We start from the raw sequence: 15810 nt of genomic DNA on the forward strand, positions 1-15810 counted from the left end.
CCTCTGTATCATCTAATCTATTGTTGATTCCTTGTGGTAGATTTCTTATTTCAAGTATTGTATTCTTCATCTCTCTTTGTTGCTTTGAATTTTCTAACTCTTTGTTCATGTCTCACTCTGTTCATCCATTCTTCTCCCGAATTTTTTGAGCATCTTTATGATTGTTACCTTGAACTCTATATCAAGTAGATTGCTTGTCTCCACTTCACTCAGTTCTTCTTTTGAGGTTTTATCTCTTTCCTTCATTTGGAACGTATTCCTCTGTTGCCTCATGTTGCCTAATTTGCTGTTTTTTTTTTTCACACTACGATAGTTAATTTTATTTGTTCAAGGACTCATCTTGCAAGCATTAAACCAAGCTTGGGCTTTGATTCTGGGAGCCCAGATTCACATACTTAGGAAGATAAGAGTAGACTGTGCTCCACCTACAGGGATGAAAACTAAAGGCTCATGGTTAATCACACTGTAGTTTTAAGTTTCTACAGCCTAGCAGCCAGAAGTCACAGGTCCTTTAGGTCCTTCTGGATGTCCCAGAGGGTGTCTGCACTTTTCTTGAGTTGTGCAACCTCATCATCCTTCAGCTTCTGGCTGATAACACTGGTTAACCCCCGAGCATTCAGGATACATGGAAGGCTCAAGAAGACTTCATTCTCAATGCCATACATCCCCTTCACCATTGTTGACACTGGGTGAATCCTGGATAGATTTTTCAACATAGATTCAATAAGACCAGCCACACTTAATCCAATAGCCCAGTTGGTGTATCCTTTTAGCTTGATGACTTCATAGGCACTTTCAACCACCATCTTGTGCACTTTCTTCCAATTTTCACTATCATTGTCCGTTCCCATTTCTGGATTCAGTTCCTGGAGAGAAACACCTGCCACATTCACCCCACTCCACACAGCCGCACTTGAGTCGCCATGTTCACCCAAAATCCATCCGTGGCAGCTGCTGGGATGATGCCAAGTTTTTCAGCCATAAGATAGCAAAATCTAGCAGAATCCAGATTACATCCACTTCCAATCAAACGGTGCTTGGGTAGTCCACTTAGTTTCCAGGTAACATATGTGAGAATATCCACTGGGTTAGAAACCACAATTATGATGCAGTCAGGACTGTACTTGACGATCTGAGGAATGATGAACTTGAAGACATTAACATTCCTCTGCACCAGATTCAGACGGCTTTCTCCCTCTTGCTGGCAAACTCCTGCAGTTACCACCACAATCTTGGAATTGGCGGTCACAGAGTAGTCTTTGTCTGCCACAATTTTTGGTGTCTGAAGGAATAAGCTCCCATGCTGCAGGTCCATCATTTCTCCTTTGAGTTTATCTTGCAAAACATCCACAAGAGCAAGCTCATCAGTCAGAGACTTTCCCAGAATGCTGATGGCACATGCCATACCAACTTGTCCAACACCTACTACAGTGATCTTATTATTTGGGACCGTTGCCTCTTCTTCTGCAACTGGTGCAATCAGTTTTTCCTTAAGAGTTGCCATTGTGCCCAGGGGAGAGAAAGTTCTCGAGATGGCGGTAAGGGTCGCACCTAATTTGCTGTTTTTATTTCTATGTATCTGGTATTTTGTTGTTTCCCAAACTTGGAGAAGTGACCTTTTGTAGATGTCCTATGCATCACAGCAGCACATTCCTCTCTGGTCCCAGAGCTATATGCTCTAGTGGTCCCCCTAAGAGGACTGTGAGGGTCCTTCTGTTGTGACGGGCTGACTACTGTGGGTGGTCTGGTAGACTTGGCTGGACTGGTCCCCTGTCCAGTTGATTGCCAGTCCCTGCCTTGTTCGGAGGCTGCTGGCCACTGGTGGGTGGAGCTGTGTCACAAGGTGGCTGACTGTGGAAACCCTTGGGCTCCTGGGGCTAGTGCTGGCCCAGTGGTGGGTGGACCTGGGATTGGGGTGGGTGGCTGTGGGGCCAGGGGTCCTGGATCTAGTATCAGTCTGCTGGTGGGTGGGACCAGTTCCTGACATGGCTTACTGCATGGTCCAATGTGTCCAAAGCTGTTGACAGCCTGCTAGTAAGCAGGGCTGGATCCCAGGTTGGCTGATGAAGGGGTCTGAGGTGTCCCAGAGCTGGTGTTAATCTACTCATGTAGCTCAGAGGGTCCTGCGGCTGGTGCTGGCCTGCTGGCGGGTCAGCTGGGTCCTGATATGGCAGGCTGCAGGGCTCTGATGGCCCTGGTGGGGCTGGTGTCTGCCCACTGGTTGGTGGGGCCAGAGTCCAGGGGATACCAGGGCTGGTGGTATCCCCTGGTGGGAGAGGTTGTACGAGTGTTGAGCTGGCTGGTGGGGGAAGCTGGTCTCAGGGAGGCTAGAACTGGCTCACTGGTGGGTCACCCACCCAGGGGTATGGGTCTTGCCTTTACCACGTCTCCACCCTTCCCACCCATCTACTTGTGGTTCCTTCTTCATATCTTTAGTTGTAGAAGATCTTTTCTGCTACTCTTCTAGTCTTTCTTATCAATAATTGCTCTGTAAATAGTTGTAAATTTGATGTGCCCATGGGAGGAGGTGAGCCTAGAGTCTTCCTACTCCAACATCTTGGTCATTCTCTAATCTGTCCGTAATTTTTTTTATTATAGTTGAAATGCTCAACAGGAATTCTCTTAACCAATTTTAAATTTATTACTTAACTACAGGCACTATGTTGAACAGCAGATCTCTATAATTTATTCATCTTGTATAACTGAAACTTTATACCCATTTTACAACTCCCCATTTCCCCCTCCTCCTAGCCCCGTGGCAACTCTGCATCTATGGGTTTGACTGTTTTAAGTATCTCAGATAAGTGAAAGCATGAAGTATTTCACTTTCTGTGACTAGCTTATTTCACTTAGCATAATGTCCTCGAGGTTTTTCTGTGTTGTTGCATATGACAGGACTTGCTTCTTTTTTTTTAAGGCTGAATAATATTCCATTGCAGATATGTACCACATTTTCTTTATCCATTCATCTTTCAGTGGACATTTAGGTTGACTCCATATCTTTGCTATCGTGAATATTGCTGCAATAAACATGGGAGTGCAGGTATAACTTACATATCCTGATTTCAATAGTTTTGGATATATACCCAGAAGTAGGATTGCTGGATCATATGGTAGTTCTAGTTTTAATTTTTTGAGGAACCTCACACCTGTTTTCAAAAGAGCCTGGACCAATTTACATTTCCATAAACAATGTACTAGGGTTCCAATTTCTCCACATCCTCGACAGCACTGTTTATCTATTCTTTAAAGAATCATAACCATCTTAACAGGTGTGAGGTCTTTTTTTTTTTTTTTTTTTTTGCATTTCCCTGATGATTAGTTATATTGGTAACCTTTTAATGTACCTGTTGGTTATTTATATGTGTCTTCTTTGGGGAAATGTCTGTCCAAATCCTTTGCCCATTTTCTAGTTGGGTTGTTTAGTTTTGCCTATTGGACTTAATTTTGTTTTAAGAAGATATGTATTCCAGTGAATGAAATCACATGACCTCCTGCGGAATGACTTTGGCCTCTGAGCACTTGTTATGAACATTTATCATTACCTCTTGAATTTAACATTTTGAAATTAACTTATATAATATAGAATTGTGTTTTCAGAAGTATACTGCCATGACATTATACGGATTCATCTTTAGGCAATCCAGTGGTGTGAAGACTTTTAGCAGTTGCAGTTTGAGTGACCTTGAAAATTTCATTTCAAATATGGGTGCCCAATGTCTTCAGAATAAGCCACAAATGCAGAGGGCTCCGGCAGCAATCTGTGGGAACGGCAGAGTGGAGGGAAATGAAATCTGTGACTGTGGTACTGAGGAAGTAAGTCTGATAATTGGAAAATTGATAGATTTATTGTTTTAGTTCAACTCTTTGTCGTAAATGTTATATATCTCAAATATGACTGAGTACCGTGCAAAATATTGGCAGTAATGAAATCAAGGTTGAAATACATACAAGAATATACCATCTAGATTTAATAGGTTGAAGATTTTTTGAGAAATATAAGAATATTCCCAAAAAATTATTGCTGACAGGAAAAAGGGGAAGTCTACAATGAGCTTTTGGTTCCAGACTAAATACGTAAAATCTTTCAAACCTGTGCTTAACCTTTGGACATTTGATAAGTGTCTTATTGAAGATTAATGTGGGAGCAGACCATCAAGTACCCTTTAGGGTATTGCCTCACAATGGAGTCAGCAGTATGGGGAGGGAAGACTGTTAAAGTTACAGTCTGAACATTGGGTGATTTTGATTACTCACTTGATAGAGAAGCCCTAGAGAAAATATAATGAATGTAAAAGGTCCAGGGTGTAATGCTTCTAGACAGTTCAGTTTTTGCAGCAGTACTGCAAATATCATAAATGTTCATGATCATAAGATAGAAATGATATTAGGATTGGATACATTGCATGGGTCAGAACAAACTTGTACTCATATCACATTGTTTTAATACTGTGCCTTTATATTATGTTTCACCATTTGGTAGAACAAGTCCTCCCTTTTTACTCTTCATCTATTTTTAAATCAGTTTTCTTGGAGGCATCATCTGCATACAATAAAATACAACAAATATAAGTATACAGGTGGATGAATTTTTGTATATGTACACAAGCACTGGTACAATTCAGATAGAGATTTTTTTTCATTTTTTAAATTGACCTACAACACTGTGTTAATTCCTATTACACAACATAGTGAATCAATATTCTATACATTTCAAAATGATCATCTTGATAAGTCTAGTTATGATATGTCACCATATAACGGTATTACATAGTTATTGACTATGTTCCCCATACTGTACATATTATACTCATGACTCATTTATTTTGTAACTAGAATTTTGTACCTCTTAATCTCCCTCACCTATTTCTTTCCTCCCCCCAAACCCCTTCCCTCTGGCAACCACCTGTTTGTTCTTTGTATCTATAACTCTGTTTCTGTCTTGCTATGTTTGTTCATTTGTTATATTTTTAGATTCCACATAAAAGTGAAATCATAAGGTATTTGTCTTTCTCTGTCTGACTTATTTCACTTAACATAATACCCTCTAGGTCCATCTGTGTTTTTACAAATGGTAAAATTTCATTCTTTTTTTATGGCTAAGTAATATTCCATTGTATATATGTACCACATCTTCTTTATGCATTTATCTATTGATAGTCACTTAGTTTGCTTCCATATCTTAGTTATTGTAAATAATGCTGCAATGAACATATGGGTGCATATATCTTTTTCTTTTATTGAGTATCAATGATTTAAAATATTATATTAGTTTTAGGCATACAACATAGTGATTAAATATTTTTATAGACTGTACTTCATTTACAGTTGTTATTAAAAAAAGGGCTATATTTCCCTGTGCTGTACAATGTATTTTTGGAGCTTATTTATTTTATACATAGTAGTTTGTACCTCTTAATTCCCTACCCCGTCTTCCCCCTCTTCCCTTTCCCCACTGGTAACCAGTAGTTTGACTTCTATATCTGGGAATCTGTTTCTGCTTTGTCATATTCATTCATTTGTTTTATTTTTTATATTCCACATATAAGTGATAACATAGAGTACTTGTCTTTGTCTGTCTGACTTATTTCACTAAGCATAATACCCTCTAGGTCCATCTATGTAGTTGCAAGTGGCAAAATTTTATTCTTTTTTATGACCAAGTAATATTCTATTGTATATGTATACCACATCTTCTTTATCCATTCATCTGTCGATGGACTCTTATGTTGCTTCCACATCTTGGCAATTGTAAATAATGCTGCTATGAACATTGGGGTGCATGTGTATTTTTGAATTAATGTTTTTGTTTTCTTTGGATATACAGGAGTGGAATTGCTGGATCATATGGTAGCTTGATTTTTAGTGGTTTTTTTTTGAGGAACCTCCATACTGTTTTTCATAGTGGGAAACAGTGTACAATGGTTCTCTTTTCTCCACTTACTTACCAACATTTGTTATTTGTGATCTTTCTGATGATAGCGATTCTGACACATATGAGTTGATATCTCATCGTGGTTTTGATTTGCATTTCCCTAATGATTAGTGTTGTTAGCATCTTTTCATGTGCCTATTGGCCATCTGTATGTTTTCTTTGGAAAAATGTGTATTCAGGTCTCCTGCCCATTTTTAAATCAGGTTATTTGTTTTTTGGATATTGAGTTGTATGAGCTGTTTATATATTTTGGATATTAACTCCTTATCAGGCATATTATTTGCAGACATTTTCTCACATTCAATAAGTTGTTTTTTGCTTTGGTCAGTGGTTTCCTGTGCTGCACAAAAGCTTTTAAGTTTAATTAGGTCCCATCTGTTTATTTTTGTTTCCTTTGCCTTAAGAGACAGATCCAAAAAATATTGTTGCTGTTCATGTCAGAGTGTTCTGCCTATGTTTTCTTCTAGGAGTTTTATGTTTTCTGGTCTTATATTTATGTCTTTAATCCATTTTGAGTTTATTTTAATACATGGTTTAAGAAAATGTTTCAGTTTTATTCTTTTAATGTAGCTGTCCAGATTTGCAGCACTTCTTATTAAAGAGATTGTCTTTTCCCCATTGTATATCCTTGCCTCCTTTGTTGAAGATTAATTGACCATAAGTGTGTGGGTTTATTTCTGGACTCTCTATTCTGTTCCATTGATCTATGTAGCTGTTTTTGTGCCTGTATCATACTGTTTTGATGACTGTCTCTTTGTACTATAGTTTGAAATCAAGGAGTATGGTACCTCCGGCTCTGTTCTTCTTTCTTCAGATTGCTTTGGCTATTTGGACTCTTATGTTTCCATACAAATGTCAGAATTATTTGTTATAGCTCTGTGAAAAATGCCATTAATATTTTGATAGGAATTGCATTGAATATATAGATTGCCTTGGGTACTATGGCCATTTTAGCAATATTAATTCTGCCAGTCTGTGAACACTGTATATCTTTCCATCTGTGTCATCTTCAATTTCTTTCATCAGTGTTTTATGGTATTCCAAATACAGGTCTTTTACCTCCTTAGTTAGATTTGTTCCTAGATATTTTATTCTTTTTGATGCAATTCTAAATGGGATTGTTTTCTTAATTTCTCTTTTGTTAATTCACTGTTAGTGTAAAGAAATGCAACAGATTTCTGTATATTGATTTTGTATCCTGCACTTAACAAAATGGCAGTAAGTACATACCTACCAATAATTACTTTAAATATAATTGTACTAAATGCTTCAATCAAAAGAAACAGAATGGCTGAATGGATAAAACAATAAGACCCATATATATATACTGCCTACAAGAGACTCACTTCAGATCTAAAGACACATGCAGACGGAAAGTGAGGGAATCAGAAAAGGTATTCCATGCAAATGGAAATCAAAAGACAGCTGAGGTAGCAATACTTATGTCAGACAAAAGAGACTTCAAAACAAAGACTGTAAGACAAAGGACGTTATATAATGATTAAGGGATCAATCCAAGAAGATGCAACATTTATAAATATATATGCATTTAACATAGGAACACCTAAATACATAAAGCAAATATTAACAGACAAAAGGGGAGAAATTGACAGTAACACAATAATAGTAGGGGACTTTAACACCTCACTTACATCAATGGATGGACCATCCAGACAGAAAATCATTAAGGAAAGACTGGTCTTAAGTGACACATCAGACCAGATGGAATTAATAGAAGTAAATATAGAACATTCCACACCAAAGCAACAGAATACACATTATTTCAGGTGTCCTGTAACATCTCCAGGGTAGATCACATGTTAGACCACCAAACAAGTCTCAGTAAATTTAAGAAAATTGAAATCATATCCAACATCTTTTCTGACTAGAATGCTATGAGACTAGGAATCAACTACAAGAAAAAAAGTGCAGAAAACAGAAATATGTCAAGGCTAAACAATATACTGCTAAACAACCAATGTATCACTGAAGAAATCAATTAGGAAATTTAAAAAATACCTGTAGGCAAATGAAAGCAAAATGCAATGAACCAAAATCCATGGGACAAAGCAAAAGCAGTACTATGAGGGAAGTTTTTTAGTGATACAAGCTTACCTCAGGAAACAAGAAAAATCTCAAATAAACAACCTAATCTTACACCTAAAGTAACTAAAAAAAGAAAAAACAAAACCCAAAGTTAGTAGAAGCAAAGAAATAATAATCAGAGCAGAAATAAATGAAATAGAGACCAAAAAAATAGATTACTGAAGCTAAGAGGTAGTTCTTTGAGAAAGAGAAAGAAAATTGATAAACCTTTAGCCAGACTCATCAAGAAAAAGAGAGAGAGAACCCAAATCAATAAAATCAGAAATGAAAAAGGAGAAGCTACAACCAACACCACAGAAATTCAAAGGATCATAAGAGATTACTTCAAACTATATGCCAGTAAAATGGACAACATGGAAGAAATGTACAAATTCCTAGAAATGTGCACTCTCCTAAGACTGAACCAGGAAGAAACAAAATATGAACAGACCAATTGCCAGTAATGATATTGAATCAGTAATAATCTTTTTAAAAACTACCAACAAAAAATGTCCAGGACCAGATGGCTTCACAGGTGAATTCACCAAACATTTAGAGAACAGTTAACACCTGTTCCTATGATAATAAACGACCATATATATGCGTCTTTCCTTGAATTCTTTTCTGTTTATTTGTCTGTCCTTATGCCAATTCCACACTGTCTTAACTAATGTACTTTTCAGTAAGTCTTGAAAACATTGTGTGTAAATCAGTTAACTTTGGTCCTCTTTTCCAAAATAGCTTTACTATTCTAGGACCATTTTATTTCCATGTAAATTGGAGAACCGGCATGTGAATGTAGGGACTTTGATTTGAATTGTGTTGTATTCATACATCAATTTGGGGGGAATTACTTTTCTTACCAATGTTAAGTCTGCCATTCTATGCACATTGTGTATCTCTCCACTTATTCAGATCTTCTTTAGTTCTTCTATAGATTTCTTGTTTTGATAGTGTTTAAATTTTTTATTTAACAATTGTATCATTTATTTAACAATTGTATCACAATTGTATTAACAGTTGTGTAACAATTAAAATTTAACAAATAAAATTTAACAATTTAATTTAACAATTTTATACTAACAATAGTATAAAAATTACAGTGGACTTTCCTGAATTCTAGTGTTGATTAGAAGTACTGAGAGTGGCCTTCTTTGCTTTGTTCTTATTTTTAGGGGGAAAGTTTTCTGACTTTCACCATTAAATATGATATTAGATATAAGCTTTTTTAAAAAATAGATGCCCTTTACCATATTGAGGAATTTCCTTCTATTTATAGTTAACTAAGAGTTTTTTAAATTGAATAAATTTGAAGTATAATGTAAGCTTAAGTTGTACAGTGTGTTACTGTGATACATTTATATATTATATGATTGCTGATGTAGTGATATTTATTACATTACATAATTACAGTACAATATTAGTGTCTATATTCATTATATTGTGCATTAGATCTCTGTGGCTTATTTATTGGTCGATACAAGTGTGTACCCTTAAATACCATCGCTCTTACTCCTCTGCCTCCGCAACCTCTGGTAACCAGTACTTTACTCTGTTTTTCACAGGTTTAAAGATTCCACATATAAGTGATATCACACAGTTCTTGTCTTTCTATGTTTGACTTATCTCACTAGCATAATGTGCTCAAGGTCCACATATGTTGTTGAAAATGGGAGGATAGCTTCCATTTTCATGGCAGAATAACATTCCATTGTGTATGTGTACCAAATCTTTTTTATCCATTAATCCATTGATGGGCATTTGGGTTGTTTCCATATCTTAGCTATTGTAAATAGCCAAGATTTATTGTGATAAATGCATATATCTCTTTGAAATTCTGTTTTCATTTCCTTTGGGTATATACCCAGAACTGGAATTGCAGGATCATATGGTAGGTCTATTTTTAATTTTTTGAGGAACCTCCATATTGTTTTCCATAGTGGACCAATTGGTTGGACCTATTTACATTCCCACCAACAATGTATAAGGCTTCCTTTTTCACCACATCCTTGCCAGCACCTGTTGTCTCTTGTCTTCTTGGTGATAGCCATTCTGACAGGTGTGAAGTGGTATCTCATAGTGGTTTTGATTACCATTTCTTGATGATTAGTGATGTTGAGCATCTTTTCATGTGCCTGTTGGCCATCTGTATGTCTTTAGAAAAATGTGTATTTAGTTCTTCTGCCCATTTTTAAATTGGAGTGTTTTTTTGTTGTTGTTATCAAATTGAGTAAGTTCTTTATATAGTTTGGATATTAACCCCTTATCTGATATATGGTTTGCAAAATTTTTCTCCCATCCTGTAGGTTGTTTTTTCCATTTTGATAATTGTTTCTTTTGAGGTGCAGAAGTTTTTGAGTTTGATGTCCCATTTGTTGTTTTTTCTTTTGTTGTTTGTCCATTTGGCATCACACTCCAAAATTTATACCCAAGACTAGTATCAATGAGGTTTTTCCCTACATTTTCTTCTAGGAGTTTCATGGTATCAGATCTTATGTTTAAATCTCTGATCCACTTTGAGTTAATTTTTCCAGGTAATGTGGGATAGGAGTCATTGTCATTGTTTTGCATGTGTTTCTCTACTTTTCCCAGTTGTTGAAGAGAGTATCCTTTCCTCATTGGTTATTCCTGACTCCCTTGTCGAATATTAGTTGACCATATATGCCGTGGTTTAGTTTTGGGCTTTCTGTTCTGTTGAATTGGTTTACATGTCTATTTTTGTCCCAGTACCATACTGGTGTTTGTTTGTTTGTTTTATTATATAAGTTTCAGGTGTACAGCACTATAATTCAACATCTGTATACACTACAAAGTGATCAGCACCACAAGTCTACTTACCATCCATCACCATATAGTTGACTCCCTTCACCTGTTTCTCTTACCTCCTAACCTCCTTCCCTTCTGGTAACCACTAATCTGATTTCTGCATCTATGAGGTTTTTTGGTTTTATTTTGTTGGCTTTTGTGTGTGTGTGTATTTTTGTTTGTTCATTTGTTTTGTTTTTAGATTTCAGATATGAATGAAATCATATGGTATCTGTCTTTCTTCATTTGACTTATTTCACTTAGCATAATACCTTCAAGGTCCGTCCATGTCGCAAAAGGCAAGATTTCATTCTTTTTATGGATGAGACCTAGTATCCCACTGTGTATGTATACTAGGTCTTCTTTATCCATTCATCCATCAGTGGACACTTAGGTTGTTTCCACATCTTGACTGTTATAAATAATGCTGCAATAAGCAGAGGAGTGCATATATTTTTTCTAACTAGTGTTTTTGTATTCTTTGGATAAATACCCAGAAGTGGAATAGCTAGGTTGTATGGCAATTCTTAATTTTTTGAGTAATCACCATTGTTTTTCATAGTGGCTGTACTGATTTATAGTCCCACTAACAGTGTACTAGGGTTCCCTTTTTCCATATCCTCTCCAACGTTTGTTATTTTTTCTTTTTGATAATAGTTATTCTAACAGGTGTGAGGTGATATCTCATTGTGGTTTGATTTGCATTTCCCTAATAATTAGTTATGTTGATTATCTTTTCATGTGCCTGTTGGCCATCTATATGTTTTCTTTGGAAAAATGTCTGTTCAGGTTCTGTGCTCGGATTTTAGTCAGGTTGTTTAGTACTTTGTTATTGAGTTGTATAAGCTCTTTATGTATTTTGGATGTTAACCCCTTATCAGATATATGATTTGCAAATATATTTTCATTCAGTAAGTTGCTTTTTCATTTTGAGATGGTTTTCTTTGCTGTGAAGAAGAATTTTAGCTTGATATAGTCCCATTTGTTTATTTTGCTTTTGTTTCTCTTGCCTTTGGAGTGGGTTCCACAAAAACCTTACTGAGACTGATACCAGTGAGATTATTGCCTATGTTTTCTTCTAGGAATTTTATGGATTCATGTCTTATATTCAAATTAATCCATTTTGTGTTCATTTTTGTGTATGGTGTAAGGTATTGGTCTAGTTTCTTTTTTTTGCATGTGACCGTACATTTTTCCCAACACCAGTTGTTGAAGAGACTCTCCTTTCTCTATTGTATATTCTTTGTTCCTTCATTGTAAGTTTATTGTCTGTGTATGTATGGGTTTACTTTTGTGCTCTCAGTTCTGTTCCATTGATCTGTGAGTCTGTTTTTGTCCTAGTACCATCCTGTTTTGCTTATTGTGGCTTTGTAGGAAACAAAACATACCATTTTGATTACTGTAGCTTTGTAGGAAACAGTCATCCCTTGATATCTACAGGGGATTGGTTCTAGGACCCTTAAAGTATACCAAAATCCATGGATATTCAAATCCCTTTTATAAAATGGCATATAACCTACCCACATACTCCCATATACTTTAAATCATCTCTAGATTACTTATAATACCTAATACAATGTAAATGATATGTAAATAGTTGTAAATAAAATGTAAATGCTATGTAAATAGTTGCCAGAATGCAGCAAATTTAAGTTTTGCTTTTTGGAACTTTCTGGATTTTTTTCTGAATATTTTCACTCTAAGGTTGGTTGAATGCATGGATTCAGAACCCACAGATATGGAGGACCAGCTGTAATTTGAAATCAAGGAGTGTGACACTTTCAGCTTTGTTCTTCCTTCTCAAGATTGGTTTGGCTGTTGGGGATCTTTTGTGCTTTCACACACATATGGTTTTTATTACTATGGTTTTGTAGTTTACTTTCAAATTCAGAAGCATGATACCTCCAGTTTTTTTTTTTTTTCTTCTCAGAATCACTATTTGGAGTCTTGAGTTTCCACACAAATTTTAGAATTGTTTTCTCTATTACTGTGAGGAATACCTTTGGTATTTTTATGGGGATTATGCTGAATCTGTAGATGGCTTTGGGTACTATAGCCATTTTAACAATATTAATTCTTCCAATCCATGAACATGGGGTATCTTTCCATTTCTTCATGTCTTCTTTGATTTCCTTCAGCAAAGTTTTGTGGTTTTCATTATGCAGATCTTTCACTTTCTTGGTTAAAATTATTCCTAAATATTTTATTGTTTTTCATGCTATTGTGAATGGGATGGTTTTTTTTTTTAAATTTCTCTGTCATATGCTTCATTATTAATGTAAAGGAACGTGATTTATTTCTGTATGTTGATTTTGTATCTTGCCACTTTACTGAAATCATTGATTAATTCAAACAGTTTTTTGACTGGTTCTTTGAGATTTTCTGTATGTAGGATCATATCATCAGCAAATAACCACAGTTTTACTTCTTCTCTTTTTATTTGGATGACTAATTTTTTTTTGTCTTGACCAATTGCTCTAGCTAGGTCTTCCAGTACTAAACTGAATAGGCATATTGAGAGAGGGCGTTATTGCCGTGTTCTTGATCTTAGGGGAAATGCTTTCAATTTCTCTCCATTAAGTATAATCTTAGTTAGCTGAGAATTTTCAATGAAGAATTAGTGTTGAATACTGCCAAATATTTCTGTGTCTATTGAGCTGATCATATGAATTTTCTGTTTTTATTCTATTATTAATATGATACATTTAATTCTTTGGTTTTTGAGTGCTAACCCAGCCATCATGCAGTCCTGAGATTAGCCTCACTTGGGTTATTTAATATATATAAATTTATATGTATATATATAAATTTAAAATTTGCCAGTGTTTTGTTCAGGATTATGGCACTTATTTTAACAAGGGCATTGTCTGTAGTTTTATCTTTTCTTGCAATCTTTTCTTCTGGTTTTTGTGTCAGGGTAATTTTGGACTCATAAAATGAGTTGAAACGTGCTCCCTTACCCCTGCTTTCTGAAAGAATTTGTTTAATATTGGTATTATTCCTATTTATTTATTGTGGAAGAGCACTTAAGAGGAGATTTACCCCCATAAATCTAAGCCCCTAGAAGTTTTATAGTTTGGATTTTAGTTTTAGGCTTATGACCCATTTGAGTTATTATTTGTGTGTGTGTGTGTGAGAGAAAGGTGTAGCGTCAGTGTCTAGAGTCATTATTTTCCTTGTGAATGCCCAGCTGTTCCAACACCATTTATTGATAATTCTCCATTGAGTTGCATTTACTCCATTAACAAAGATTTTGTTATCTCTATGTAGGTCTATTTCTGGGGTCTCCATTTTGTTCTAAGCTCCTTGTCTATTTTTTTGTGCATACTACATTGCCACTATTATAGCTTTTATTAAGTTTTGAAGCTGGGTATTTTTAGTCCTTCAATTTTCCTCCTCCTCTTCCTCTTCCGCCTCTTCTTTTTCTTCTTCCTTCTCTTCCTCAGCATTAGGTTGTCTACTCTGAGCCTTTTGCCTTTCCATATAAACTTTAGAATCAGTTTGACTATGTCCACAAAATAATTGCTGGATTTTTTATTGTAATTGCACTGAATCTCTACATCAAGTTGTGAAGAACTGACATTTTAACAGTATTTAGTTTTCCTATCCATGAACATGGACTATCTCTCCATTTATTTATACCTTCTTTGATTTTCTTCATCAAGTTTTGTAGTTTTTCTCATATCGATCCTGTAAAATTTTGTTAGGACTATTCCCAAGTACTTCATTGTTTTGGTGCTAATGCAAATGGTATTGTGTTTTTTATTTCAGATTTTTATTTTTCATTGTTGGTATAAAGGAAAACAATTGAGTTTTGTATATTAACCTTGTATCCAGCAACCTTGCTATAATTGCTTATTAGTCACAGGAGGCTTTTATTGTTATTGTTCTTTGGCTAATTATTTGGTATTTTCTTTACATAGGCAGTCATGTAATCTATGGACAAAAATAGTTTTTGTTTCTTTCCCACCTGTATATTTTCACTTCATTTTCTAGTCTTATTGCATTAGCTAGGACTTCCAGTAAGATGCTGAAGGGAGTGGTGAGAGGGGGCATCCTTGCCTTGTTTCTTTTTTAGGAAGAAAGCTTATAGTTTCTCACCATAACTGTGATATTAGCCACAGATTTTTTTCTAGATGTTACCAATTGAAGAAGTTCCCTCTATTCCTAGTTTGCTAACATTTTGTATAAGTGAGTTTGGATTTTGTCAAGTGCTTTTTCTACAGCAATTGTTATGGTCACTGATCTTTATTCTTCAGCCTGTCAATATGATGGATTATATTAATGGATGTTTGCATAATAAACCAGCCTTGCATACTTGTGATAAGTCCCATTTGGTTGTAGTATGTAATTATTTTTATACATTGTTGGATTCAATTTCCTAATTTTTTGTTGAGGATTTTTGCATCTATGTTTATGAGATCTATTTATTGATTGATCTGTAGGTTTATTGATGAGATCTATAGATTTATTGATATGTAATTTTACTTTGTCTGGGCTTGATATTAGGCTAATACTGACCTCATAGAATGAGTTAGGAAGCATCACATATCAGTGCTGGGAGAGTAATATGGCTGTGATTCCATGGCATAAAGGCAGTAGAAGCTCCATGTTTAATGCTTCTCCTGGATTCTGTCCTCAGTGCTTTTTCTATTGACTGATTTTAATTTGTATCCTTTCCATATAATAAACCATAACTGTGAGTATAACAGCTTTCAGTGAGTTCTATGAGTTCTTCCAGTAAATTATAAAACCTGAGGGTGGTTTTAGGAATCCACTGAACTTGAGTTTGGTGAAAGAAATGAGGACAGTCTTGGGGACTGTTCTCTCTAACTTTGCAGTGGGTCTAAAGTCTACCCACCCTTTTTTCCCCCAGCTTTATTGAGGTATGATTAGCAAATAAAAATTGTATATATTTAAGGTGTACAGTTATACAATGTGATGTTTTCATATATGTACACATTGTGAGATGATTCCTGCATCAA

General features: G+C 35.4%; 1 protein-coding gene and 1 pseudogene across 2 annotated transcripts in view; one reads left to right on the plus strand and one right to left on the minus strand.

Annotated features, from left to right (window-relative positions):
* Window positions 1-15810, plus strand: part of ADAM32 (ADAM metallopeptidase domain 32) — a 209319-nt gene that overhangs the window by 108422 nt on the left and 85087 nt on the right. The window contains 1 exon segment of the mRNA XM_082444199.1: window positions 3639-3816. Within this exon segment, the coding sequence (XP_082300325.1) occupies window positions 3639-3816 (178 nt within the window).
* Window positions 290-1566, minus strand: LOC309651436 (L-lactate dehydrogenase B chain pseudogene; annotated as a pseudogene). Its single transcript has one exon. The product of its transcript is annotated as an L-lactate dehydrogenase B chain pseudogene (transcript).

Source organism: Balaenoptera physalus, assembly GCF_965194825.1.
Source record: "Balaenoptera physalus genome assembly, chromosome: 21".
Classification (NCBI taxonomy): Eukaryota; Metazoa; Chordata; class Mammalia; order Artiodactyla; family Balaenopteridae; genus Balaenoptera; species Balaenoptera physalus.